Genomic DNA, 27479 nt, shown 5'->3' with positions numbered 1-27479 from the left:
TACAGATCCTCTTGCGGAGATTTCTCTAGTTGAGTAGAAACCCTTCTATAGAAAGTTGGCAGGTTCTGTGAACCTAGAGAGGAGGAGAAAGGTGCCAGTATCAGCTCTCAAGTATTTGCTAAGGGTGGAACATTTTGGAGCTGTGGCCACCTCCTCTCTTTCAACCCCAAATATCAAGTGTCATATCACCTGACAAGTCCTAGATCACCGCTTCCCACAGAGACTCAGAATGCCTCCCCTTGAGCTGCTGAGCTGGCGGGGGCAGACAGCCTCTGCCTTGGGGATTGCAGAGGAGCTTTATGCACTGGAGTTGGAGGAGACACTGGAATTAGCCAGGGACTGTATCCAGGACATCAGAACATTGTTGCCCACGTTAAGCATCTTGTGCAAAACAGTGGACTATAAGTAATAAAGCTGAGGTGTTTCATCTGCAAAAGAGGTTTCCAAGCGAAGAAGGTGGCCAGGCAGCTCATGGGTGGGAGAGGGATTCATTCTGTTCCATGAGGTCCAAGGATTAGAAGTAGGACAGAAATTACAGGGAACCAATTTCCTCAGGTTCAACCTAAGGATTTTCTTCTAACAGCTGTCCAAAAAGGCAAAATGTGGCTCTGGGAGGACATGAGTCCTTGGCACCCAGCCCTCAGTCCCTGGCAGGCCCTGTGTTTGTTGAACTGCAAAAGGGATGTGAGGAGAGAGACTTGATGACATGGTGAAGGGGGTGTGCAGGGTTTGCTGCATAAGACACGGGGAGCAGGCCGTTCCTCACTCCCCATGGGAATAGCAAGAGCCGAGCAAAGAAAATCCGGAGTACTGATGGTGAAACCATGCAGGTTAGACCTGGAAATGGGTAAAGGAGCTGAGATGGTGAAAGCAGGTACTAGAGAACACTTTGTAAATAACAAAGTTCATGACTTGGAAGCAAGAGGGGGCAGCCCATGGGCTCCTAGAGGGTTAAATGCAGCAAGGACTGAGGCAGGGGCCAGGGAGCCTCACTGGTGGTGACATTACCAGGTGAAGCTTGGGGACCCCTCGCATGAGAATAGCTCAGGTTGGGGGCTGAAGGCCTGGGGGGACAGCAGAGATGGGGAGGGTTAAACTGGCCATCTGGAATTGGGGCCTCTGAAAGCCCAGTCCTTTCGGGCTTCAGCTCTCCCCACTACCAGCCCCTGCCTCCCTGGACACTTGGGAAGTCACACAGTTAGCCAGCCGGTAGAAAAAATACCTTTTTATTAATTATTAGGAATAATCCATTCATTTAATGCAGGATGTGTGTCGGGGAAGGTTAGGTATTGCTGGATGGATGAGGGGAAACGTGCAAAAGGAACAGTGAGAAGGGGGATGGTCCCCCACTTTCCACAAACTATAAACAGCAACATGGAACACAGAAAATCACAAATAAGAGGGTCCTTCCTCATGTCTCCTCGCATCCCATTCTTCCAGAATGAGTCCCAGTGTGGTCCCTAGAGGTGCCAGGGCATCTGGAAGTTCTGGGCTGGGAATGGGGTGCAGTGTGAGGCCTCAAAGTTCTGCAGATGCTTCTGAGCCTGAGGAAAGAGGGCAGGACAGGTGGGGTGCAGAGCACTGCAATGAGCAACAGCCCCTGGACACCTCGACACACCCTCCGAACCCACCACTCACTCTGTAAAAGCTGCCACTTGCAGTACCTACAGGGTATTCCCTGTTCCCAAGCCTCACATGCACCTCCTGGCCATTCAGGCACCCCCTTCACGCTCCCCACCCCTGAACTCACCAGAAACAAAGCCAGCTGCCGCCTTCCATCTGCACTCATGTCCTCCCCTGCAGAGGAGAGGCACTCAAACACAGGCCATGCATCTGGGTATTCATCCCTTTCCTGGGCTCTTCCCAACTGTCTCTCCTGCCCCAGGGCCTCCTTACCCACACTCCAGGGGAAGTCAGGCCCATGTTCTGCCTGGTAGGAGCGAAGGACAGACAGACACCAATCCTCCTCCACTTCCCATCGGCTGTAAATTGAAGCTGGTCAGAGAGAGAGATGAGGGTCCGTCAGCAACCTGGCCTTGCCAAGCCCCCACCCAAAAGACTCACCAGATCCCATTTCACCTTCCTCCAGCTGTGAGGAGGCCTCCAGCCACTGCCTCACCACTCGAAGACCCTCATCTGCCATCACACGAGGATACCTACAGAGGGAGTGTCAGGACTGGAGGTCAGGACCGGCTTCTCTTCATTCCTCATCCATGAACCTCCTCCTCTCCCTCCCTGTGCTGGTGTGTGTACGTGTGTGTGTACACACACACACATACACACTGCTCTCACCGATGCTGCAGAAGCTTCAGCAGGAGGTCATTGCCTCGATTGGACATGATGTCCTCAGGAACCCTGGGGGGTGAGAAGAATAGACACTGGAGAGGCTGGAGGCTGGGGAGGAAGGGTCTGGATACCTGGGTTTCTGTGGGCAGAGGTGGGAGGGGCACTCTCTGGATCCAGGAGGGCAGAGGTTCCCAGGCACTCACGTGGTGGTGATGATTTCATCCTTGGTTCTTCGGATCAGCAGCACAGGGCCCTGGTACCTTCAGAGGACAGAGTAGTAGGGAGGGAGAACTCAGAGGGAGACAGGTGACAACTGGCCCAGGTTGCATTCTTACCCCTGCAATAGCAGGGCCCTATGGGCTAGTCCTTCACCCAGGGGTGAGAGTCAGAATATTAAGACTGGGCATTGCTCAGTCGGGCCTTGCTGGGAGATCCCTGCTGTGTCAGGCATTAGCCCTTTGGTTGCCAGATCATGGGTCCTAGGGTACCTGGGCAGGGTTGGGCCAGCTGCGGTGGTGGCAGGGTTACTCAGGGGATGTAGACAGTGACCATTTACCAACTTGCACTTTAGTACTAATTTCAGCGTTTGAACACCCAGCAGAACCCATACGGGGGTGAGGTGGGGAAAGGGTGTGATATGCTAGACACTAGCATGTCCTCACCTGCACAGCTGCTCCGCGTTGTTTAGATTGAGATGCTGCCTCACGGTCCTGGTCACCAGGCCCCCTAGAGTGGGATAAAAGTGAAGAGATGGCAGAGACAAAGCCCTTGCCCAACACAAAGGTCCCCACTGTTGAGGACCCCAGATAGGGGAGTCCTCCTGCTTCTCAACAATAGGGCAACCCACTCCCCACCGACAGAAAAGGAACCATCTCCAGTTACAAACCTCCCAGTTCCAGCCCACCCCTTCCCTGGAAGGGCAGCCTGGGAGCTGCACTCACTCCAGCTGTCTGGCATGACCTTCAAGGCCAAGGGCACCAGGTCGTCAAAGGAGGCATCCAGGATCACGGCACTAATGTCTGGGTAGGACATGGCTGCCCACGTGGCTGGTACCAGGACAGGGAAGAAGGATGAGGACCGAGGGGTTCCTGCCCACCACCCCTGCCTTTGTCCCGGTGACCCCATAGGCTGACCCCATCCTCCTAGGTCTCTCCTTAACCCCTCATTTCACTCGGCCAGGGCACCCTCTTGAGAGGGCGGCAAGAGAACATCGAGATGTATCAAAGACAATACACAGGAAACATTCACTTCCCTGATCTCCCCACCCCAGGACCCTGCTCTGCTTCTTTTAATAATCAGGCACATGGGTGAAAGGAAATGTGAAGTGTATACAAATAGGACACTTTCTTCCAGACCCACTCAAAGATACCACCTCCATCCTCTCCTTCCTTAAGTCTCCACCCCACTCCGGGGCCTCCAGTGCATTTTCCCACCTCTCCTGAGGAGGGGTGCCAGGAATGTGTCTACAGTGGGGTTGGAAGGAGGCTGGTACCAGTGAAGCCACCGATGGACCAGGCATAGATGATGATGTCCTGCGGCTGGAAGCCCAGGCGGTGGATGGCAAACTGGACCACCACATCCATGGCATTGGCCTCATTCTGTGGGAACGGCACACCCTGTAGGAGGAAGAGCAAAGGCAGGAGGGGGTCAGTGCGAAAGGCCAGCTTGCTGGCCACCCGCACCCTCCCAGCATGGACCCTTCCTGCAGCTACCCTGCAACAGACAGAGAAGGCACAGAAGAAAAGGGGGGTGGGAGAAACTGTTCTCTCCAGAAACCAGCTGTTTACAGTGAGATGCACCTCCTCCCTCCTGCCAACCCCTGCTTTGAGGAAGGGGTGTGGCTCCCCTGCCCTTGGCACTCAGGTCCCAGGTGAGTGGGAGCCCCTCCAGAAATATGTACCCATTTCCCTCACTCCAGTGGCTGACCACAGGGAGACAGACCATAATTCAAGACAAGGAGGGGACTCCAGAGAGGGGCTCACCGTGCTTCCAGCAAAGCCTGGATGATTCCAGCCCAGGACTGAATATCCAGCTGGAACACAGAGGGAGGAGGGGCTGGCACCTCATGGCCCACATACCCACTCCCCAGCCCTGGGGGAAGGAGCAGCAGGACACTGAGGCTCTTATCACCCGCCAACTCAGAGGTAAATAACTCTAAGCCATCCCAGAATGGGATGACACTGGAGGTTCTGAGGCAGCAGAAGGGAGAGATGGGTGATTAGGGGGTGAAAGGGGGTTGGAAAGAATGAAGAGCATAATTAGGTTAGGGACACAGCCCAAGGGGAGAGATTTAAGGTTAGCAAAGCAAATGAGGAGGGGACTTTTCCCCAAAGGTGAGGGTCTCAATCCTCCCCCAGAAAAAGTAGCCAGGCCAGGGGAGGTCATATCAGTGTGGGAAGGTGGGGACATTCCATTCCAAGGAGCAGAGATAAGAGTGCTGAGTCACAGGCCTACCTTCCAGAGGCGTGGAGACACAGCCCACCTCATAGAAGCCCGCGTTCCCCTCACAGCAGATGACCTAGGGAAGAAGGCAGGAGGGTGGGCTGAGAAGGAGCCAGGTTGGGACTGAGAAGTCCCCTCATAGCAGGGAAGGCAGCCTGTGGGAGCTTTGCGGGGTAGAGGAAAGAGCGCGCTCCTATTCTCTCCAAGAGAATGGAACTTCCCATTACACAAGGCCCACAAAATGAGAAGCAGAGTGGATGCAAATGCTTAACAAACTGGGCCCTCAGAGGAAGAGGAATGATTCCAGTTGAATTCCTCAACCACTCAGCACAGTGTCCATTTTTCCTTGCAAGTCCACCAGGTGGATATCTTTGGTGTCCACCAAAGAGATCCATAGTTTGAAAGACACCAAACTAGGAATGGGATTATGGATATTTTTTTTCCTTTCTAGTTTTGGGTCTATTTTTCCTGTGACTGTTTCTTTTTTTCTTTGAGGATGACTAGCCCTGAGCTAACATCTGCCAATCCTCCTCTTTTTGCTGAGGAAGACTGGTCCTGAGCTAACATCCATGCCCATTTTCCTCTATTTTATATGTGGGACGCCTACGACAGCATGGCTTGTCAAGCGGTGCCATGTCCGCACCCAGGATCTGAACCTGTGAACCCTGGGTCTCCAAAGCGGAACATGCGCACTTAACCACTGCGCCACCAGGCCGGCCCTCTGGGACTGTTTCTTTGGTGTAGTATGCCAATAGCTTTCCCTCTCCCTCTCGAGGCTCTAGTCTTATGGTCAGATAAACTCTAATTCCACGTTATCTAATTCCATTAGATAAACTCTAACTCCATGGTGCGCCAAGCCGAAGCTCAGAGATGGAGGGACTCGCATGCACTTGTAGCAGCCAGGCAGAGCCAGGACTAGAACCCAGCTCCCCCTGGACTGCTGGCTTCGGACTCTTTCCAGGGCTGCTTTAGGGGACTTTGGAGCCAGGCTGCCTGGGTTCAAATCCCAGCTCTACTACTACGTACTAACTGTGTGATCTAGGAAAGTTATTCTGTGCCTCAGTTTCATCATCTGTGAAACGGGCTAATATAAATAGTTCCTATCTTACAAGGTTGTTGTGAGCATTTCAATACATGCCTTGCATATGGTAAGTGCCATCTAAGTGGTGACTACCACAGTGATTACTTTTTGGTCCTACTTCATCTGTTTCCCTCTTGCAGGGTTTTCCTACACCAGCAGGTCTTCGGGGTGGAGCTAGGAGATGGGAATATCTCCAGCTGTGCTTCCTTAGGGCTGCTGTAGAACTGGGATCCCCAGAACCTCCAGTGCCCTCCCCGCATTCTACCTTTGGGCCCCCTGCTCCCTCTCACCAGCTTCTGTCCCTGGGGCTCAGCGGTCCCCCGCCGGTCCACAAACATGGTGTCAATCTCGTTGCCGTCACAGGCCAGCAGCTTTGCCCGGCGCCCGTTACACTGAGTGGGAAGATGCAACAGCCAAGTGTGAGGGCCAGGAGGCCACGTCCTTCAGGGGGAAGGGCCATCGGGGGGGCAGGGGCAGGGGAGCCTCACCTCTTCCACCAGCCGGGCCTGGCCCTGCAGCAGCACAGGCATGAGGGCCTTCTGGAGCAGGTACACAGAGCCCGGATACAACATCCGGCGCCCCAGGGTGTGCGCCACCAGGTAGCTGTGGGGAACATTGGGTTAAGGAACCCGCAGCCCCAGTGGGGCCCAGGGACCCCCCAGCCCTAGCACTCACAGACTCTGGGGTCTGCTTCACCCTTGACCTTCACAGCTTCCTTCTCCTCTTTCAGGACTTAATGAAACAATATATGTATAAGGCTGGTGTTTTTCAAGCTATTTGTACTTGATTTTACTGCGACCTTTCTAAGATACACATTTTACATTGTTGCCCAGTACACACATATGCACATATAATGCTGGAAGCTTTATGAAATAATACTTTTTATATACTATAAGTAAAAGCAAAGTTAGTATCAAATATGTTTCTGTTAATGTATAAACACAACTTATTAAAAGTCCCCAAATAAATAACACTTTAAAAAAAATGACAATTATAATTCACTAAATTGATTTCAAGATTCACTGATGGGTCAAGATCCATAGTTTGAAAGACACCAAACTAGACCGTAAACTCCATGGGGCAGGGGCCTGGCTGTTTGTTCACTGCGATATGCCCGACATCTGCCACGTAGTAAGTGCCCAGGGCCTGGCACAGAGCAGGAGCTTATTAACCATTTACCAAATGAATGTACTATTCTAGACAGATAACGTGTGCTAGGTGCTGTTCCTGAAAAAGACGACTGACTACTTCCAGTTAATCTTGAAGTAGGATATGTCCCCAGAACAACATTGTACAACCCCATCCACCATCCCCCTGAAAACCCCACATTTGGCTTGCCCCTCTGACCAGACAGCACACTGTCAACAACCGACCACTGAATCCAGCCCTTCCTTGGTATCTCAGAGCCTGCCTCCTGGCCCCCAGCAATAGAAAATTCCCACGCATCTGCTCCACTGTAAGATACGAATGGTTACAGCTGTGACTTCTGATGTCATCAGTACCCACAACTACCGTTTACTTGGGCTTTGCCGTGTGCTCTCAGGCCCCCAGGTGAGGTGGAAGCCCTTCAGAATACGTTACCCTACTCAAACTCACCAAGCCTATGAGGTGGGTTACTTACGGATGCAGAAATTGTAGTTCACTCAAGGTGGAATAACCAAGGAGCAGAGGGGTCAGGACAGGGACACAGCCACCATGAGACCCTGCTTCAGCTAAAGCTATGTGTGCCCTCTGCACTCCCAACCTCATTCTTCCCTTTCAGCCTCAGAGAAAGAGCTTTTGCGTCAGACAAAACTGTTGATTTCCCAGCTCTTCATTCACCACCTGTGAGACTCTGGACCTCCTTGAGCCTCTTTTCTTCACACATAAATGTGGATAAAAACAACTCTGCCACAAATAACATAAAGTACATGGCACTAGGCCCAACAAATGACAGCTATCTTACAATGGAGCCCCCAGTCTCAGAGCCCTCGCCCTGTGTCCTCTCCACCCCAGCTGGCTTCTCCTCCCTGCTGCTCGCACCTGGTGATCTGACAAGGCAGCTTCTTGACTCGGTTGAGGAGGGTGTCTGCTGTCCCCCGGTGCAGGGGCTCTGGGCGAAGCAAGGCCACACCCCGGCGGGAAGGGCCCCCTCGGGACTCCTTCCTGAGGAATGGAAAGATGCAGGGGAGGATGGGGTCAGGAGCAGCAAGCTGGACATCTGAGGTCCGGAGGATGGTGGGGTCTAGGAACGAGGAGAGGGTGCTGGAAGGCAGGCACTGGGGCCCAAGAGTGCGATGGAGGCTGGGGATATGGCAGAGCAGGGATGGAGCGAAAGAACTGGGGCCTCACCGGCTGCTGGGTTCTTCCCAGTGGAAGTCGACTGGCCAGCTCCTGAAGTCAAAGTTGTAGTTGGCGAGCTGTCTCTATGGTGGGCAGGGAGAGAAAGAGGAGGGGATGAAAAGGGGAATTGAGAAGTTGGGGAGGCCCACCTACCCACCCTTGACACCCTCATCATCCAGGGGACTGGCCCCTACACATCATGGGGAGACAAACAGAGGGCAATACCCTCCCAGTTCTCAGATGGAAAGCTCTGACATGGCCAGAAAAATCAGGCAAGAGACGATGCCCTCTGAGGTATCAAGACTGGCTGTCTGGGGCCGGCTCTGTGGCCGAGTGGTTAAGTTCGCACACTCCTCCACTGCGGTGGCCCAGGGTTCAGATCCTGGGCGCGGACATGGCACTGCTCGTCAGGCCACATTGAGGCAGCGTCCCACATCCCACAACTAGAAGGACGTGCAACTAAGATATACAACTGTGTACGGGGTGGGGTTTGGGAAATAAAGCAGAAAAAAAAAAAAGATTGGCAACGGTTGTTAGCCCAGGTGGCAATCCTTAAAAAAAAAAAAAGGAAGATTGGCAACAGTTGTTAGCCCAGGTGCCACTCTTTAAAAAAAAAAAATAGACTGGCTGTCTTCCTTCTTCCAGAAGAGGAAAAGAACACTCTTCACTTTTCCAAAATCTAAGATTGACCCGCCCCCAGAAGAGGTGGCTGGAGATACTGGTGCTTCTGAGGGAGGAGGTGGAGGGGCTATTGGCTGGTCACACTCCCTTTCCCACCTGGGTCCTTTACATGATGCTGTCTTGGAGGACCAAAATGATTGTCTCAAGGCTGGGTGAAAGGGAAGGAGGGAAGTCACGCCCACGGTGGTTCCTTTGCATCAGGGCCACCTCTTGGATGAAGCCCTCTCTGACTGTTCCATCCTCATAGCCACCTCCTTTCCCTCAACACCTGCAGCCACGGGCCGGTGATGCCATCCAGACCTTCTGTGCCACCGGTCACCCCACTGAGTCGGTGCACATGCCTTTTGAGGGCGGCGGGAGTGGTGTCTTAGACTCTGCTATATTCCTTCCCCACTCCCAGAGCTCCCAGCACTCTATTTTGAGAGTTGTTTTTTATTTTCTGTCATAGAAATTTTTTGACATTTTCAAAAATAACTTGGCTAAGAGAGAGCAATAGGAAAATTGTACAAAAACATAAATGGCAAAACAAAACAAAATGAAGAAAAGCAAATTTCAGGCAGACTCCGCTCAGACCTGGACTCGAACCTAGACTCAGCCACTTTCTTACTCTGTGACTCTGCCGGGGTCACTTAACCTCTTTTTGCCTCTGTTTCCTCAGATGTATACTGGAGGGTAATAACACCACCTCATGCGGTGGTTGTGAGGATTAGAAAGGGTGTATGTAAAATGCGTCAGACAGCGGCATGGCAGAGCATCCTTACACAGCTCCATAAATGGCGGTGTGGAGCAACCAGTAATATGATGATAGTGGTCATAGCTGTTTGATCCCAGAAACCCCTTTGTAACAGGAAAGAGCTTCATAGGGCCCTAAAGCCCCCTCTCAAAGATAATCACCCTGCAGCACTGCCTGGGCTGGCCCAAATCCAAGGACACTGTGCCCTGGCTTTTCTCTCTCCTGGCGCCACGCTGTGCTCCCGGGGAACATGACTGGACACACTTGTCCATCTTGTCCCATCCCCAAACAAAGCTAGCATGGTGTTTAATGCATACAACAAAAATAAACAAACATTTACAGAACTGAGCTGCTGTGATAAAAAACTCCCGTCTAAGAAACACTGTGGAATGTTTCAATGTCTAGACAATTCTTGTGGATGGAAGGTGGAGAGGCGGAGGATTGCTCTAGCAGAATATTCCATTATAAGTGGTAGGGGAGGAAAAATTCCTCAGGCGGACAGTTCACTTGTGGAGGAGAGAAGGGATACAGCAATGTGCGAGCAAACACCCAGTGTGGTGCGTGGCACAGCACACCTCCTCCCCCTGGCAGAAGCCACTGCCCGGTGCCCTGGGGAGGCAACTGAGGAGGCTGCTGCCAGGGCAGCTGTCTGGCACATTCCTGGAACCTCTCACCTTGTTTTCTGCAGACTGGTTCCTATGTGTTGCCTCCAAGATGGTGATGAACTGCCGGTACTGGGGGTTGGTCCAGCGGCCAATGCCTAGAGGAGAAAGGACAGGAAATAGTGTCAGGAACACTGGGAAGCAAGATGAGCAGGTTTCAGGAAGAGAACTGGAGATGGGCAAGGAGAAGGCCCTGGAAGGAGAAGTGAGAGCAACAGGAACAGAGGGCCAGGATCTGGGGAAATAAGAGACCTGAGCAGACCTCCTTCCTCCATATCCAGCAAGTGGCTACAGGAGTCTCCCTCTCTAGCTTCTTCCATTTGTTTCTCTATAGACTAGCGATCTTCCACCCTCCAGAATGTTCTCTCTCCCTAGTCTTAAAACACTGTCACAAAACCTCACTATTCACCCTTGCAAACGTTGGGTTTTGCTTCTTTTCGGTGCCACCTTCTCTGGCACTTGCTTCTCTCTCTTTTCTATGTTGTAACTCCTGCGATCCGGCTCAGCAGCCTCTTGCTCTTGCCCCATAATTACTTCCTCACTGAATCCAAGTACTCTTCCTCCGTCCTCTGTGCCACTCAGCACTCTTCCTGTCCCTCAAAATTCCTTCTTCCTCTGCTTCCTGGGTCCGTCCATGTCTCCTTCCAATTCCTGGACTGCTCCTCCCTGCCTCCATTCTACTTCCCTCTCTGAAAGGAGAGCCATTATCAACAGTGAGCTCTATTCTCTCCTCACTCGGCCCCACTCTCCCTTCCCTGCCAAGGAGTCTCAAACCCTGACTTCTCTGATTCTGCTGACCTGACAGGTGTCATGTGCCAGGCACTGTTCTAACCTGAGAGAGAGCAGGAAATGAGACACACAGGTCCTAGCTCTCAGACAGCTGGCACTTTGGTTGGGGTGGGGAGGTGGGGCTAGAGAAAGACAATAAACAAGTAAACAAGAAAATTTTAGAGAAGGGTAAGTGCTATAAAGAAAATAAAACCAGGGGCCAGCCCGGTGGTGCAGCAGTTAAGTGCGCACGTTCCGCTTTGGCAGCCCGGGGTTCACCGGTTCGGATCCCAGGTGCAGACATGGCACCGCGCGGGACGCCATGCTGTGGTAGGCATCCCACATATAAAGTAGAGGAAGATGGGCATGGATGTTAACTCAGGGCTAGTCTTCCTCAGCGACAAGAGGAGGATTGGCAGCAGTTAGCTCAGGGCTAATCTTCCTCAAAAGAAAAAAAAAAAAGAAAAGAAAAGAAAACCAGAATGAACCAGAATGCTATGTATCATCAAGGGGAGAGATGCCAAACAATGAAGCAAGCTGAAGAATGATTTGTATAGAGTGATACCATTTGTGCCAAAAATGTAAAATGCACAAAAAAATGCTATATATTGTTTATACTTACCATATTTCATAGATTCTAAGATGTGGGTTTTTTTCCACATTTGAAAACTCTGAAATAAGTATGCATTTTACAATTCATAGCAGCTTAGATTTGATGAAATGAGGTATATACTTCATACAAGTATAAAAATACGGACCAGAAAAAAACCACCCCAGATGACAACGGTTACCTCTAGGGGAACAGGAACATGGGACTGGGGAAGGTTCCAATGGAAAGGCCCACTCTATCTGTAACGCTTTATTTAATATTTTATTGACAAAAGGTATTTGAAGCAAGTATGACAAAACATAAGGATTTTAGTTCTTTTTGATATTTTTTCTCTAGATTTTTCTGTATTTAATTTTTTTTCCAAATTAAAAATAAATAGGGGCCAGCCCGGTGACACAGCGGTTAAGTTTGCACGTTTCGCTTTGGCAGCCCAAGGTTCGCCAGTTCGGATCCTGGGTGTGGACGTGGCACCGCTTGGCAAGCCATGCTGTGGTAGGTGTCCCACATATAAAGTAGAGGAAGATGGGCACGGATGTTAGCTCAGGGCCAGTCTTCCTCAAAAAAATAAATAAATAAATAAAATAAAATAAAAAACTGAGACAAAACCGAGTAGTGGGAGCTACTTTTAGACAGGGTGGTCAGGGAAGGCCTCTCTGAGAGAGCCCAGCCCCATGGAGATCAGGAGGCAGAACACCGCAGGCAGAAGGTCCTCACCCCAGACTGAACCCAACTGCAGCCACCAGCTCCTGAGCTCACCACTCCCTTCTTGAAGCATCCCCCTCACCCTATTTTCATCATGTGCACCCGCCAGGGGACAACGATTTGGTTCGTCTCTCCTTTTTTTTTTCTTTTTTTTGAGGAAGAGTAGCCCTGAGCTAACATCTGCTGCCAATCCTTCTCTTTTTGCTGAGGAAGACTGGCCCTGAGCTAAATCCATGCCCATCTTCCGCTACTTTATATGTGGGATACCTACCACAGCATGGCTTGCCGAGCGGTGCCATGTCCGCACCCAGGATCTGAACTGGTGAACCCCGGGCCACCGAGGCAGAACGTGCACACTTAACTGCTGCGCCACCGGGCCAGCCCCTGTCTCTTCATTTTTTAATTATGATATATACCATACATATATAAAACATACATTCAGTTTAAAAAATATAAAGCAAACATTCATGTGACATCACCCAGGTCAAGAAAGAAAATAAAGCCACTTTCCACCAGGAATCTTCCCCATCCTGTTCCCTCCCTGTCTCAGGTAATCATTCTCCTGACTTTCTTTTTTTTTAGATTGGCCCTGAGCTAACATCTGTCGTCAATCTTTTCTTTCTTCCTCTTCTTCTTCTTCTTCTCCCCAAAGCCCCCAGTACATAGTTGTATATTCTAGTTGTAGATCTTTCTGGCTCTGCTATGTGGGATGGCACCTCAGCATGGCCTGATGAGCGGTGCTAGGTCTGCACCCAGGATCTGAACCAGCGAAACCCTGGGCCCCAAAGCAGGGTGTGCGAAGTTAACCACTCGGCCACTGGGCTGGACCCTCTCCTGACTTTCAAGACAACCATGCCTGCATTTTACTTTAGTGTTTTGCCACTTATATAAGCATCCCTTTTGAACTTTATATAAATGGAAACATACCGCATAAATTATTTGGTGGTCAGCTTCCTTCACTCAACATTACGTTTGTGAGATTCATCTGCATTGTGAGTGTAGTTCTAGTTTGTCCCTTTGCGTTGCTGCCTCCTGTTCCCTTGTAGGACTCCACCTTACAATGTACTTATCCTTCCTACCACTATTTGTGGCCATGGAGTTGTTTCCAGTTTAGGATTCTTACAAATATATATATGGATTTGTTGTAGGGTATATGCATCTCTTCCAGATAATAGCAAACTTCTCTGCTACTTATTTTTTCATATTTACAACTCAAGCCCTTTAAGGACAAGATCATGCCTTGACCATTCTCAGTTATTCCCCCTCAGAGCACAACACAAAGTGGTATTTACAGAAGGTACTTAATAAATATTAACCCAGTGTTGGATAGATCCAGACCAGGCTCCCTCTCTACCTACCTCGGAGGCAGGCCACGCCTGCCAGCAGCAGTAGCAATGTCCCAGCATAGTGAGAAAACGGCACCACTTTGGACAAACTCAAGTAACCTGGGAGGAGAGAGGGACTATGTGAGAAGCTTTCCCCACTGCCCTTCAGCTCCTCTTCCCAGTTCAGCCCCATCCTCCACCCCACACCCTCTCTTTGAACAGCCACATCCTCTGAGGAAGGAGATGCCTGATGGAAGAGGGAAGCCAAGCCGTCCTCCACAGGTCCCCTTTCCTCTTTAGGGAGTTGGCTCATCTGCCAACAACCTGCCCGTTTCCTGTCCCACCACCTTTGAAACCACACTGACCTTTCCTGTATAAGTAGAAGAAGGCGAAGGGAGAGGAGTAATAAGAGATGGACCAGAAGACTGAAGCCTGCAGCAGAGAGACAGAGACAAGCAATCAATACACACAGACACAGAGGTCTGCATTTCTGGGCCTAGGCTCTAAGCAAAGTGGATAACCTGAGGGATATGACATCAAGTACCTATTTTGTGCATAACATCATGCACACAATAGGTGCTCAATATTTGTTGAAAAGCAATGTGTCAGAGCATAACGGAGGCTGGGAAAAGTAGGTACAGGTCTATTTTCTTCCTCTTATCCTCTCCAGACATAATTTCATCGCATTTGAAAGCCAGCCTCTCCTTCTGCTCAAGTTAATCAAGCTTTTTCAATCGGCCCTGCTCAGGACAGCCCCTGACCTGGTCCCCAAGAGATGCACAAACGTCACCACAGGAACCCTGCCAGAGAGAACAGCTGTCTCTGCAGCCAAAGAAGTTAGTTGCCAGGGAGGACAGGTCACTGGGGACTGCAGGACTCAGCACCTGCGGATGGTCCCAAGAGTAAATACTTTATCCTCATGGCCCAGGCTGCCCCAGAGAAAGCGGTGCACATGCCAAAAGAGAGTGCAAAGTATGTGAGCTCGAGAGCGTGTCTATGTGCGTGTGTTGGAGAGGTCTGCTGCAGAGCCCAGAGCATCCCCCGCCCCCGGGGACGCTGCCTCTCCCTGAGCTGGGAAGGAGAAAGTTCAGGAGGGCAGCTGGGTCTGAAAAGATGCAGTAGTCCCAGATGCTAGGGCAGACATACCAGCGCCAGGATGCTGTCGGCATGTTTCTCCAGGGCACGGGGCTGATAGTATGTTTCCTGCCAAAACAGATGGCCGCATTAAGCACCCTGGCAATTGCTAAGTCCTTCCCCTTCCCTTTTGGAAGCCCTGATGTGTGTCCTCTGGTTCTAGCCTTCAAAGCTCTCTCTCCTGGGACATCCCCGGCTCTCAAAGAAGCCCCTCTTCCCCACTGCCCTCCAAACATGATTTCCCACCCTAGACCATGAAAACAAACACAGGGGGCTGGGCTTGGAAACAAAAGTGAAAGCAACATTGGACGACTTTTGCTCCTTTTTCACAACCCACAAGAAATGGATTGTGGGCGTGCGCATACAGGGAAAGGGGTTAGAGAAGAAAGGAAAGACACCATAACAACTTTAAAAAGGAAAGAAAAGCATCAGAAATAAGAATAGGATGATGAAGAAAGAGAATGTGGCTGGGGGTGGGCCGTTTGTAGGGGAGAGTAAACATAATTTGAGACAACTGATAAAAAGGTAGAGAATTTAGGAGCACAGCCTACCACCACCCCCAGCTTTTATGAATGCAAAGACCCTGGGGTCTCCAGGGTAAGTTGAGGGGTGGGGTGGGGAGCGGCGGACACATGATATGTTGAAGAAGTCATTTTGAAATTCAAGGCCAGGGTAGACGGAAGATAAAACGGAACCGGGCAGGCACTCAGTAAGAAGAAACAGAGAGTTTGACGGCAAAATCATCCAGCTCCCTAATCCGCGCAGGTCTCTTCCAGGACTTGAGTCAACTGGGACCGGCAGGCATCACGACAGACAGCGTTGGGGGTCGCAAAAGGAAAAAGCAAGGAGTGGTAGTCGGAAGGAGAAAGCGGTGGCAAACAGCGATAAAGGAGCGGCTGGTCCCTAGGCGTGACTTTAACCCAGGAAGCACAAAGAGCGCAGACTTTGCGGACAACTGGCTTGACAAGCAGGCTCCCCCGATTTCCAGTAATAGGCCCTTCTGGGGAGCAAAGGCCGCAAAGGGGTTTGGGCCGTACCATGTTTCTGACCAGGGGAGAACTCGACTCACCCAGGAGCTGGAAGTGGGGGTAGTGACTGAAGTTGGAGTCTCAGGGACGCCGGACGGGGCCCTTTCCGAGTCCCTTTCCCGGTAGATTTTGTAGAGCCGGGGGCCTAGGACGCAGCTCAGCAGCTTCGCCATGACCCCCGCTCGGGCCGCTGCTCTTCCAGCAGCAGATCCCCCTGCCGGCCCCGCCCTCCCCCGGCCTCTAAGGTGTTGCGTGCCCTTGACGTCAGCACGTACCGGCTCCGCCTCGTGCCAGTCGAGACATTTTCAGCGCTTCTTGAGAAGGGTTTCGTGCAGTCGGACCTACGGGTACAGCAGTGGTCAGAAATTAGTTGGAGGCGTTTGGAACGCGGAGAGTTAGAAAGTTATCGGGCATATAATTAAATCACTTTTTCTATCTTTTAATATTTGAAAAGATAGTGGGAACGAGGGGGAAGATTAGGAGCGCTTGACAAGAGCAACAAAAAAGGTGGTAAGGTGTCTGGGAATACCTCAAACAAAAATGCAAGATTTTATGAAGAAAATTACAGAAGTTTTGAAAGAGGTAAACGAAGGCTTACACCATGGTCATGGGTAGGAAGACTCAGTATTGTTAAGATGTGTGAAATACTGGTAAAAAGAAAATGGATGAATTAATCGCTCTTAAGCGTGGACAAATCTTAAAACCGTAATGTCGAGTGGGAAAAAAGAAAGCCACAGAAGATTACGTGCAACATGACAGCATTATATAAAATTCAAAAACATAAAATTTAATGATCAAGTAAGTGAAAGATAAAGAGCAAATTTAGAATAGTGTTATACAGCGTAGAGGATCTTTGACTGAAATGGTAATATGTATTCTATTTCTTAATAGATATACCTGTTTGTTTTCTTTTTCTCTGTACTTTACACCTACATAATATCTAAACCCTTTAGCTTTTTACTGCAGTAAACACATATACAGAAATCTATCCCAGTTGAATATATCCATGGAATCAGCACCGAGCTGAGGGACACATCATGCCCACATCTAGAAGACCCTCTCCAGATCACTGCTGGTAGCTCCTTGCCCCATCTAAGGGTAACCACTATTTTAATTTCTAACCTCATAGATTAGTTTTGCCTATTTTTTTACTTTATATAAAGGAATCATACAATAAGTGCCCTTTGTTTCTGGCTTCTTTCACTTATTATGTTTATGAGATTCAGCCTCATTGCATGTCGTGGTTTATGCATGGTCTTTGCTGTCTAGCGTTCCCTTGTGTGAATATACCACAGTTTATTTAGCTATCATACAGTTGTGCATTAGATATAGTCTGTGATGTACATGGAATATTTCATCAAAAACAATTTTAAAAATGAATAGCCTTTAAAAATAAACATTAAAAACTATTAGAGCTACATGAAGATGTGCCTTGAGAATCCTGCCTGGGGCAAAGGGTGAATCAGTGAATCCTCCAGGCCCCTGTTATCCCTCTCCTTGAGTGATAACTTAATACCACCATCAGGGGCTCAGGAGAAGTGTGTGGTGTGACAGGCAGCCACGGGGAAAGTCATTCTAAATCATTTATGGAGTACTGACTGGGTGTGCAGTCTTGTGCTGGGTTCTGTGGAGACCAACACGAAGACTCACCTACTTCCTTCATGGCCGGCATCTCTTAGGGGTGGAGGAAAGAACACAGAATGTACTTCTAGACTGACAGGAAGTGGACAGTCGTGATCCCTTCTGCGCATGCTTCACAGCATAGAAAGTCTTTGGTCTGAGTCCCTCAGCTGATGTGGAGTCAGAAGGGTGAGGAGGTCATCTTCGGAGGGGCCTGGATTAGGTCTTTTCCCTCTCAGGACAGAAAGGTTGTGGTCACTTTTTTCCCAGTAGACATGCAGCTGGGCTTTATCTCCCCGGCATTCCCATCCCCTCCAGAGGCCCATGTCACTCCAGACCAGGGAGTGTGGTCCTTTATCTGGGTTCTGTTTCCTCCCTGGGGACACCAGGTCTCGGGCAAGAGAACTTGGCAGGCTCTCCCCATGGCAGTCTTATTCCTTCTCCTTCTGTTCCTATGTGGGACCTCCCAGGCTACTGCAGGTAAGGAGCAGGAGGTAGGGGATTCTTCAGCTATTCATAAGGTAGGGAGGAACTGCTGCTGTTTCTCCTAAGGGGCCTGGAGAAGGCATCTGACTCAAGAAGATAGATTTGCCCCACTGACCTCCTCCTGCCTCTAATACTGGGGAAGACCCAGAGACAATGAAGGTCCAGGTCATGTACAGTTTCCTTTAGAAAATAAGAAGAGATGAGTAAATGCTTCCAGAAAAGGAGAAACGAGAGGAAGAGATACAGGCATTTGCTGACTATTCCAGCGTTTTTTCTCTTGCCCTCAGATTTCCTCAGTCACTTAGGGAGAGGGGAGGAAAGCCCCTACCCTCTTTTCTCCACTTCACTTTTTTGTAGCTGTCACTTGAGAAATGTGCTCAGCCAGACCAGTGCTGAAGGACCTCAGAAGGGGAGGAAGCCAGGGGTTGGAAGATGAGTAGAAGGTTGTTAATCTGATGGAGGTCTCTGGCTTTACACGACCCTCTCCCCACAGACAGCATCCAGGCCATCTATGTAACCTTGGGGGAGTCAGTGGAGCTGCCATGTCCTTCACCACCCACCCTGCATGGGGATGAGCTCCTGTCCTGGTTCCGCAGCCCTGCAGCAGGCACCTCCACTGCCCTCGTGGCCCAAGTCCAAGTGGCCAAGCCAGACCCAGGCCCTGGAAAGCCTGGAAAGGAATCCCGGCTCAAACTCATGGGGAACTACTCTTTGTGGCTGGAAGGGTCCAAGGAGGGAGATGCCGGGCGGTACTGGTGTGCTGTGCTAGGTCAGCACCACAGGTACCAGAACTGGAGGGTGTATGATGTCTCGGTGCTCAGAGGTGAGTGGGGACATGCAGACCAGGGGCCACTGGGGGCCAGGAAGCCCAGGCAAAGAACTGAGGGGTCCCTCTTTCCCCACAGGATCCCAGTTATCTGCAAGGGCTGCAGATGGATCCCTCTGCTCTGTCCTCCTGTGCTCTGTGGTCCCCGCCGGACGCCTGGACTCTGTGACCTGGCTGGAGGGGAAGGGTCCTGTGAGGGGCCATGTACAGTCCTTCTGGGGTGATGGGGCTGCCCTGCTCTTGGTCTGTCCTGGGGAGGGGCTTCCTGAGCCCAAGCGCCGTAGACCAAGAACCATCCGCTGCCTCGTGTCTCAGAACAGAGGGGTCAACTTTAGCCTGGCAGGTAAACTGAGGGAGGACATGGGAAAGGATGTTGCCTCTGGCACATCCTGCACCTGCTTCCTAGGGGAGGAGGTGAGATAGGAGGAGAATCTGTTATTGGCCAGGTCAAGAGGGGTGATTTCTAGTGGAGCAGACAACCTCCTATAAGAGGAGGGCTTTTTTCTCATTGACTGAATCCATAACAGAGAAGGAGGTTGGGTAAACCAGCTGTCTGGTGGAATAAACCATCAGCTAAGAGGGAGAAGGATTCTGGTGGAATAAACCATTGTTTAGAAATAGGATAACCTAGGATTTTTGTGGAATATCCCATAGCAGAGAGGAAGAAAATAGGAATTATTGCTGAGGGAGTTGTCTTTTGAAGAAAGCATATATGCACTGATGTTATAATGGGCCATTGATAGTGAAGGCAGAAGGAGAAAAATATGTAATTGTTTTACAATAAAAAGTCCATTATTCGAGAAAGAATGCTACTGGATGTAGAATAACTCATTTATAAGGCAGGAGGGAGGAGCAAATGGCCATTATTTTGGTAAGCAAAGCCCAGTTAGTGGGCAGTGACTGGGTCTTATTTCTATATCTGTAGCACCTAATATGGTTCCTGACCTGTGGTGGACACTCAGTGAATGCTTATGGAGTGAATGAATGAAAGAATGAATAAATGGAAGGCACTTTATTTTTTTTCTTGAAAGGGCAGATTACAATGAAGGGTATGAGGAGAAATCACAGTTATGGCTGGTGGTCTGCTCTGGAGTTAGCTGTCCATGTGTGGGTAGGGGGGTATTGCCATTGTCTAGTGATGTTGGTTTACGGCGGCAGGGTGAGAGGCCTGGAAAGGGGCAAAGTGGGGTGGTGGATATCGGGGGCGAGGAAGCTTATGAAGTCTTCTTTTGGAAGAGCCCACCAGAGTATGGGGGGAAGCCTCTCTTTGGGGCACAAGGACAGACCTCCTTACTGCATCCCTCCTTATCTCTCTTGTCTTTCCCTTACTGCAGCCTCCATGGATGCCTCCCCTGCCCTCTGTGCCCCTTCCAGGGGCTGGGATTTGTCCTGGATCCTGATGCTGGTGCTCACAGCGGGCCAGGGGTTTGCCATCCTGGTCCTCAGCATCATGCTCTGGAGGCAGAGGGTCCAGAGGGCTCAGTGCAGAGGTGAGTCCCTCCCTCCCAGAGGGAAAAAGAGCACGTGGAGCAAGGCAGAGGGTTGAAGCTCACATCTTGCCTCTAGACTCTGTCTTCTCTGGGGGAGGAGGGTGGTAAGGAATATAGCTCTGAGCTATATGATGACTTCTCTGCTGCACCCCATATGGCTCCTTCTTCCCAGATGCCTCAATTCCTCAGTTCAAACCCGAAATCCAGGTCTATGAGAACATTCATTTGGCCCATCTCAGGTGAGGAACAACTAGGGGGCAGAGGCATAAATCCCAAGGGGTATGGGGTTGGGGTGAAATGGGCTCCTGGTTCCGAAGGAGGTGGAGAAGGGAAATATCCTTAATCTGTCTTTCTGCTTCGCAAAACCCACAGACTACCTGCCCCCAAGACCAGATGATCTCGGTGACATCTGCTGGGAAGCATGACCTGCTGTCTCTCTGGCCATCTGGCACCTGAAGGATTCCCTGAAAAACCTTGGTTGGGGGGAGGGGCTGAGAGTACTACTTCATAGTCCAGCTGGTCTCCAGCCGCCAAGCTCTGCGTGTGTGTGTGTGTGTGTGTTGGGGGTTGAGGGGAGTGGAAGGAAAGGAGAAGCATTATTCCGTGATGTCACCTATGAAAAGGTGTGGTCTCCTGTCTTGTAGCTGCCAGTGGGGGATGGCCCTGAGCCCATAGTACCTTGGGATTAAGGGGAGCCTGGTGTAGCTGGCAGGGGATGAGGAAGATGAGGATGGGCAGAGAAGAGACAGAAGGATCCAGAGGCTTGAGCAATGGTGGAGAAATGGGGGAACTGCAGGACAAATGGGGGAAACTGAAAAAAACAGAAGGAAAGAGACTCAAGTCAGAGTAAGGAAGAAGTGGACAGAGAGAGAGAGAAAAGTAGAAGCACAAAGTGGGAAGACTTAGGGACAGAGAGAATGCAAAGAAGACTTCAGTTGCCTCTAAATTAAGCCAGATCTCCCCACCCCATCTCATCCTTACAAAGAAGAGAAGTTGAGAAAGAACAAGCACCTTTAATCAGACCCCAGACATCCTCAGATGGAAGGAGAGGGAACTGAGTCAGAATGGGGATATCAGTGCTCAGCCCCCACCACGGGGCACCCTCTTTATCCTCATCATGCATCCAGAGCAGTGAGCAGTTTTTTGTCACCCTGACATCCCAGGAGCCCCAGGAGTCACGCACTATCTCCCTGTGTGGAGGGAGTGTCCACAGCGGCAGGTGGGCAGGTTTCCCAGTGGGGTGCTCAAGCAGGCCCTGCGTGTCTGTGAACCCTGGACGAGTCTGGGCTGGTGAAGCGGGAGGGAGCATTGATGCTCCTAGCTTGTCCATTCCCCAGTCTCAGGCAGAAATGAGCTGGACTCCAGCCACGCCCTCACAAGCAACTCCACCAGGCGTCCTTTGCTCAAGGTTGGGCCTCACTGGAGAAAGGCTTTCTCGGAAGTCTCACCTAAAGGCTTCACACTGTAGTGGCTTCAGCTAAGCTATTGGCAAGAAGGAGGACGCAAATGACACAAATGGAGAATGAGGCGAACGTTATGGTTCAGGTTCCAGCACCCCAGCCCAACCCAAGCAGCTCTAGTTTGCTTTTAGACAGCATGCACATACACACACGCGCACACACCCCCAGCAGTGTTACCAGACTCCCAGGTAGCACTTTTATTAAATTTACTCTTCACAGTTCCCCAAGCCCTTCTTCCTGAGTTCCTGACCTACCAAATTAATCTTTTCTAGAAAGACTCTCCTCCTCACTATACCTGGTGCCCCTTCAGTCCCCTTGCCTGGGACCCACAGCTCCATCAAACGCCTGCCTTGCCAGAGACCTGGGGCTGAGAGAGGGCATCAGCAACAGGCATCTAGAAAAAGACACAAGACATCAAACAGGTGTTCTTAATGAGGCTGGGCTCTGGGGGAGGTGCTTGTAGGGAATGGAGTGGTACCCATAGGAATCAGGTCTTGGGAGGGGTCTGTGAAGGTGTTGGGCCATGGATCTGAGGTCACTGTACAAAATCCGGTTCTTGGGCATATCTCAAAAGCGTCTGTGGAGTTGTGTCCAGGGCCATGGTGATGGTGAAGTCCTGGGTTGAGGGCTGCATATTTCGAGAGACTAGGGGAGGAGGTGGTCTCCCCAGGTGAAGCTTGCCACGAGGAGGAGCAGAGTGTTGAGAAGTGGGGTCGGGAGCCACTGCAGTGTGGTGGCTGCATTGCACAGGTCCTGCTCACAGCAATGGTGCTGCAGAGTGTAGGAGCGTGACCAGTAGGTGGCATGGCCTGGCAGAGGGCACTGGATTCTTGGGAGGCAGCCTTTCCGCTCGATGATCTCACTCTGCTCTGTGGGACAAAGGGGGAATGCTAAGGCAGGGGCCATGGGAGCAGGAAATGCAAGATAGATGGAGGTGGGGAAGGACCTGGAGAAGGGCCATTGGACCAGAATCCAACCTGAGGTGCCAGTACTGATGCCACAGGCTTCATCATCCTGACACTCAGTGGGAACAGCGTAGCAGGGTTTGGCAAAGCTGCAGGTATAACAGTGGAGCCGCCCCTGGGCAGGGGAAGTGGTGAGATCTGTGGGATTGGTGGAGATGGAGCAGAGAGGAAGGGCACACAGGTCAGGTGAGAGGCCAAGCCCAGATCCCGGACAGGGATTCACAGAGTGAGGTGACACACAAAGTGGGGAGAGTGGGGAGAGGGAAGCGGTAAACCGGATGGAGAAGGACACACAGAAGTAGAAAAAAGAGATACAGAGAGGTCAGAGGGGAGACGATTCAGGAAAAGAGAAAGACACAGAGGCAAGAGAGATACAGGGATTTGAGATGCACAGACGTGAACAGAAGCCAAGAGAATCAGAGATGAACATAGAGAATGACACAAAAAGCCGGGGGTGGGGGTGGGGACAGTGAAGAAGTTAAGCAGATGGTGCCAGGGACAGATGAGAAAATAGGAATTGACATTGACCGAGGGGCGCAGCAAAGAAGCAAGAAGTGAGATAAGGGATGGGGGAGACAGAGGCTTGTCAAAGATGCTACAAGAAGAGACAGTTATTCTCAAATGCCCTTGAAAGGAAACTTTTCCTGTTCCACCTTATCAGGCTGGCCCAAGGCCATTCCCAGTAGCTCTTCTTTCTAAAGCTCCCACAACTCTCTTCTTGGCATCTCCCCACCAGCCTCCAGGCTCCTCCACACACCCCCTGCCCCAGTGCCTCCCCCAGCCCCCTGCCCCCACAATTCCCCAGCCCACCCTTACCCAGTGCCCCACAGAGAAACAGGATGCAGAGGAAGGTGCTGGAAGAGCCCATGGCTGAGCCCAGGATTCTGGAATCTGGGAGAATGTGATCTGCACCCCTAGATCCTGAGAGTTGGAGCAGCAGAGCAAGACAGGGAGGGACCAGTAAACAAACACACCTGGGGAGTGAATCTCGGGGGCGGAACTGCGACCAAATTCACCAGCTTGATACTGCAGGGCCCTGGCCCTCTGCTTCTGTGCCCCACATCTCTCACATCCTCCCTGCCCCCTACTTGAGTCGGCTCTTGCCTTGAGAGTCTTCTCTGTTCTCTCAGTGTTTGTCTCTGTTACTCCTTGCTGCGTCTGCCGCTCCTGAGTTGTGTCTGTCACCTTCCCTCCTACTCCTCACCCTCCCTCTGCTGGTTTCAAGCTGTTCTCTGCTCTCTCAACTCATTTCCCTGTCTTTGTTTTTGCTGTCTTTTCCCCCTTCGTGCCTCTAAGTCTCTCAGGCTCACCCTCCAGATCTGGCCCAGATCTGTTTGAGTGTGGTGTTTAAGTGTGATGTTTGAGTATGGAATCAACAATACTCCCTCCCACCCACACACACACACACACAAAGCCCAGCTATGTAAGGGAGGACCCCACCCAGCTTCAGATCCCTTTGATTTCCCCAAGCCTCAACATTCCTACCCCATAATTATCCCTCCCAACTTTACTACCTTGGAGGAAAGAATCATAGGTGGGGCCAGAGGGCCGGATGTGTTTCCACCGGTGTGGGGATGGGAGGTGGGGAGGGTCATAAAGACTAGGAAGGAATGGGGAGCTAAGATTTTGGGGGTGATGGTAGAATCTGGAAGACTGGAGTTTAAAAGATTGGAGAGGGGAGAACCACGTCTGGGGAATCAGAGCAGGAATGTACTAGAAGGAGTAAGACTGGAGGTGGGGGTGGGGTGGGACAGAGGAGACGCAGGTATCTGTGGAGCAGCAGTTTTCCAAAACTTTTGTTTTTATCTCAGAACCTCTTTACACTCTTAAAAATTAGTGAAGACCCCAAGGGGCTTTTCTTTGTGTGTATATCAATATTTACTACACAGTAGTATTAGAAACAGAACATTTTAAATAGGTTCATTTGAAAATAAAAATAATAAACCTATTACATGTTAACAAAACATAATTTTGTGAAAAATAACTTCTTCCCCAACAACACAGTGAGAAGAGTGGTACTGATTTACATTTTGGGGAATCTATTTATTGTCAAGCTTAGTAGAAGATGGCTGGTATTTCATACCTGCTTCTGCATTCAGTCTGTTGGGATATGTTTTTTTGGTTGAAGTATATGAAGAAACTCCGGCCTCACACAGATATATAGTTGGACAAGGAAGATTGTTGAGGACCCTCTGAAAGGGTCTTAGGGACCCCCAGGAGTTCTGGGGTCACAGTTTTAGAATCGCTGCTGAGAAGAGGAGTTTGGGGACTCCAGAGGATGCTGAGAGCTCTCTCTCCCCTGGGGGCCCCTCCCTGTCCCCACTGGGGCCCCTCGCTGCCCGCTGGGGGAGACTCTTTCTTCCCTTTTTATTGCCCTATAAAGCCCAAGGCAAGGGGGATATAAGGCTGGCAGAGCTGGGCCAGGGAGGGGGGCGGGTGGGAGGGAGAGGCGCTACTGACACAGGCAGACACAATGAAGCCCCTCCTTGTCGGGATGCTGCTTGGCACCCTGCTGGGGACTGCCGTGGGTAAGGAGGCAGCCCAGGCGGCTCTTGCACAGGCTTGTCCCCCTCTGCCAGCTGGCTCCCCGAGAGCCCAGGTCCAGCGTCTTCTCTCTTCTGCCAGGAAACCGCATGCGGTGCTATGACTGTGGTGGAGGCCCCAGCAGTTCCTGCAAAGAGACGGTGACCACCTGTGGTGAGGGCGAACGCTGTGGCTTCCTGGAGCGCAAACCCCGGAACAAGCCATCTGGAAACCGTGAGTCCTCAGTTTTCCCTCTTCCCCTAGCCCTTCCCTGCTTCCAGAACCTTCCAGGCTCATTCTGGCTCTGGGCAGATGGTGCCGCTGTCAGAGTAGAGCAGTCTGTAGCCCCTTCTGGCTCCTGGCACCAAGCCTTTCAGGAGCCGGCTGTCTGTGTGGTCCCCCTTCCCTCCCCTTCTTCTCCAGAATCTCATGGGCCATTCACTCACAAATAGTGGGAAAGGCTCTGTCTTGAAGGCAGGGACCAAAATATTAAATCAAACTTCAACTTCCAGGCATCAGCTAAGGACCAGGGAAGTATGTGTGTATGTTTTAATTTTTAATTTTGAAATAATTTTACATTGACAGAAAAGTTGCAAAAATAGTACAGAGTTCCTATATATCCTCCACCCAGCTTCCTCTAGTGTTAACATCATACAAAACCATAGCACAATTATCAAAATCAGAAAATAACATTGGGCGGCCGGCCTGGTGGCACAGCGGTTAAGTGCGCATGTTCTGCTTTGGTGGCCCGGGGTTCACTGGTTCGAGTCCCAGGTGCCAACATGGCACCACTTGGCAGGCTATGCTGTGGCAGGCATCCCACATATAAAATGGAGGAAGATGGGCATGGATGTTAGCTCAGGGCCAGGCTTCCTCAGCAAAAAAAAAGAGAAGAGGATTGGCAGATGTTAGCTCAGGGCTAGTCTTCCTCAAAAAAAAAAAAAAAAGAAAAGAACATTGGTACAATATACCAACTAATCTACAGATCTTATTCAATTTAGCCAGTTGTTCCCCTTACGTCCTTTTACTGGTCCAGGACCCAAACCAGGATCCCATGTCTTCTTAGTCGCCTCCTATCTGTGACAGTTCTGTCTTTCTTTGTCTTCCATGACCTTGACACTTTTGGAGAATCCTGATAAGTTATTTTGTAGAATGTCCCTCATTTTGGCTTTATCTGATATTTTCTCATGATTAGACTGAGATCATGAGTTTTGGGCAAGAATACCACAGAAATGATGTTGGTCCTTTTCAGTGCATCACATCGGAGGGCTCACAATGTCAATGTGTTAACTCTGATCACTTGGTTTCAGGGAGGTGTTTTTTGAGGGGGCACAGAATCCCTTTGGGCTGCTTGAAATCACATCCGCTTTGCCCCAGAAGGCAAGTCCTCAAGCCAGGAGTCCAACACCCCAGTCTCATTCTCTCTCTCAGCCTCAGTGACCGTGATTCATCACCATCCAGCCTGCGTGGCAGCCCATCATTGCAATCAAGTGGAAACAGAGTTGGTGGGAGACGTGACTTACACAACCCACAGGGACTGCTGCATCGGAGACCTGTGCAACAGCGCTGTGGCAGCGAGCTCTGTGGCCCCAGCATGCATCTTGGCCGCAGCAGCCACCGCCCTGGCCTGGCTCGTGCCAGGACTGTGGAGAGGGTAGTAAGAGTAGATAAGGGAAGGGAGCAAGGAAGCAAGAGAATGAAGGAGATCTGAGGCGAGAAGACAAACACTCCTCTGTGAGCCATTAAAATCTATTGACTACTCTAGAGCTGACTGGAAAATTCCATCTATGTTTTGTTGATAGGGGCTGAAGAAGTAATATGGGGGCATCCAGGCTCTGGTTTGGGGGTTATCAAGCATCAGTGGACTTAGTTACATGGCACACTCCTTAACCAACTAAACCCCAAAGGACAGTGGAGAATCCACCCTAAGTGACTCCTGGATCCTGTTGCTAGGGAGAATCTTCCTTAGCAATAAGGATCACTGAGGGGAGCAGGCTCTGGGCTGAGTGGGGGTCACCAGGAATCAATGGGCCTGGTTATCTGGGTTTGTTCCCCTTTCTGCCATTTGTAACTTGGCTCCGAACATGACTAGCTTGAATTGAGAAAGGAAATGTAAGCACTGTAATAGGAGGGTTGCTTGGTGCCTCACTTAGTAACCAGATCAAGGGAGGCCTCTGACTCTAATCTGAGGGACTGAGGCCTGGAAAGAGGGTCCAAGGTCCTATCCCCATGCAACTCTCCTACCCTTTCTGGGGAGCCCTCAAGACAGCCTGCATCTCTTTCATGGCAGTACATCAGAGCTATGGCCTAAATTTGGGATAAGGATTGTTTCTCC

The 27479-nt window shown here is 50.7% G+C and overlaps 3 protein-coding genes and 1 long non-coding RNA gene across 7 annotated transcripts; 2 read left to right on the top strand and 2 right to left on the bottom strand.

Annotated features, from left to right (window-relative positions):
- Window positions 1–1209: 1209 nt before the first annotated feature.
- On the bottom strand, window positions 1210–16069 carry ABHD16A (abhydrolase domain containing 16A, phospholipase). 4 transcript variants are annotated; one of them, XM_014831650.3, is made up of 20 exons: window positions 15816–16069; window positions 14759–14815; window positions 13978–14044; window positions 13646–13732; window positions 10220–10305; window positions 8141–8214; window positions 7832–7954; window positions 6298–6412; window positions 6100–6201; window positions 4741–4804; window positions 4269–4318; window positions 3779–3902; window positions 3228–3332; window positions 2949–3012; window positions 2490–2546; window positions 2293–2355; window positions 2080–2156; window positions 1897–1995; window positions 1751–1797; window positions 1210–1544 (listed from the first exon to the last, which is right to left on the bottom strand). In XM_014831650.3, the coding sequence occupies exons 1-20, from the start codon at window positions 15945–15947 to the stop codon at window positions 1461–1463; spliced, it is 1677 nt and encodes a 558-aa protein (XP_014687136.1). In that variant the 5' UTR covers window positions 15948–16069; the 3' UTR covers window positions 1210–1460. The 4 variants fall into 4 exon arrangements, with proteins under 4 accessions (XP_014687136.1, XP_044632202.2, XP_044632204.2 ...); XM_044776267.2 differs by having other exon boundaries at window positions 7832–8033; window positions 15816–16021; XM_044776269.2 differs by lacking the exon at window positions 13978–14044 and having other exon boundaries at window positions 7832–8033; window positions 15816–16016.
- A 1377-nt stretch (window positions 16070–17446) lies between these two features.
- Window positions 17447–20700, top strand: LY6G6F (lymphocyte antigen 6 family member G6F). The gene is made up of 6 exons (XM_014831631.3): window positions 17447–17874; window positions 18374–18703; window positions 18786–19049; window positions 20041–20196; window positions 20369–20435; window positions 20569–20700. The coding sequence occupies exons 1-6, from the start codon at window positions 17568–17570 to the stop codon at window positions 20591–20593; spliced, it is 1149 nt and encodes a 382-aa protein (XP_014687117.2). The 5' UTR covers window positions 17447–17567; the 3' UTR covers window positions 20594–20700.
- Window positions 20701–20737: 37 nt separating this feature from the next.
- On the bottom strand, window positions 20738–23946 carry LOC123288211 (uncharacterized). Its single transcript, XR_011505043.1, has 4 exons — window positions 23596–23946; window positions 22135–22525; window positions 21952–22050; window positions 20738–21678 (listed from the first exon to the last, which is right to left on the bottom strand). It is a non-coding gene; the product is annotated as an uncharacterized lncRNA (long non-coding RNA).
- Window positions 23947–25052: 1106 nt separating this feature from the next.
- LY6G6D (lymphocyte antigen 6 family member G6D) lies at window positions 25053–26802 on the top strand. Its single transcript, XM_014831628.3, has 3 exons — window positions 25053–25149; window positions 25247–25378; window positions 26576–26802. Exons 1-3 carry the CDS (start codon window positions 25095–25097, stop codon window positions 26800–26802), a joined length of 414 nt encoding a protein of 137 aa, XP_014687114.1. The 5' UTR covers window positions 25053–25094.
- The last annotated feature ends 677 nt before the right edge of the window (window positions 26803–27479 follow it).

The sequence above is a fragment of the Equus asinus genome, chromosome 8 (genome assembly GCF_041296235.1).
Source record: "Equus asinus isolate D_3611 breed Donkey chromosome 8, EquAss-T2T_v2, whole genome shotgun sequence".
Taxonomy (NCBI): domain Eukaryota; kingdom Metazoa; phylum Chordata; class Mammalia; order Perissodactyla; family Equidae; genus Equus; species Equus asinus.
The sequence above is the reverse complement of the archived record's forward strand: the minus strand, read 5'-3'. Positions and strand labels throughout refer to the sequence as shown.

Coding starts and splice junctions, on each gene's coding strand:
- ABHD16A (XM_014831650.3), bottom strand. CDS start 15,947: ATGGCGAAGCTGCTGAGCTGCGTCCTAGGCCCCCGGCTCTACAAAATC. Junction 14,816..15,815: donor CCCCCACTTCCAGCTCCTGG/GTGAGTCGAGTT, acceptor CTGTTTTGGCAG/GAAACATACTATCAGCCCCG. Junction 2,547..2,948: donor AACGCGGAGCAGCTGTGCAG/GTGAGGACATGC, acceptor TGTCCTCTGAAG/GTACCAGGGCCCTGTGCTGC.
- LY6G6F (XM_014831631.3), top strand. CDS start 17,568: ATGTGGAGTCAGAAGGGTGAGGAGGTCATCTTCGGAGGGGCCTGGATT. Junction 19,050..20,040: donor GGTCAACTTTAGCCTGGCAG/GTAAACTGAGGG, acceptor CCCTTACTGCAG/CCTCCATGGATGCCTCCCCT. Junction 20,197..20,368: donor CCAGAGGGCTCAGTGCAGAG/GTGAGTCCCTCC, acceptor CCTTCTTCCCAG/ATGCCTCAATTCCTCAGTTC.
- LY6G6D (XM_014831628.3), top strand. CDS start 25,095: ATGAAGCCCCTCCTTGTCGGGATGCTGCTTGGCACCCTGCTGGGGACT. Junction 25,150..25,246: donor CCTGCTGGGGACTGCCGTGG/GTAAGGAGGCAG, acceptor CTCTTCTGCCAG/GAAACCGCATGCGGTGCTAT. Junction 25,379..26,575: donor GAACAAGCCATCTGGAAACC/GTGAGTCCTCAG, acceptor TCTCTCTCTCAG/CCTCAGTGACCGTGATTCAT.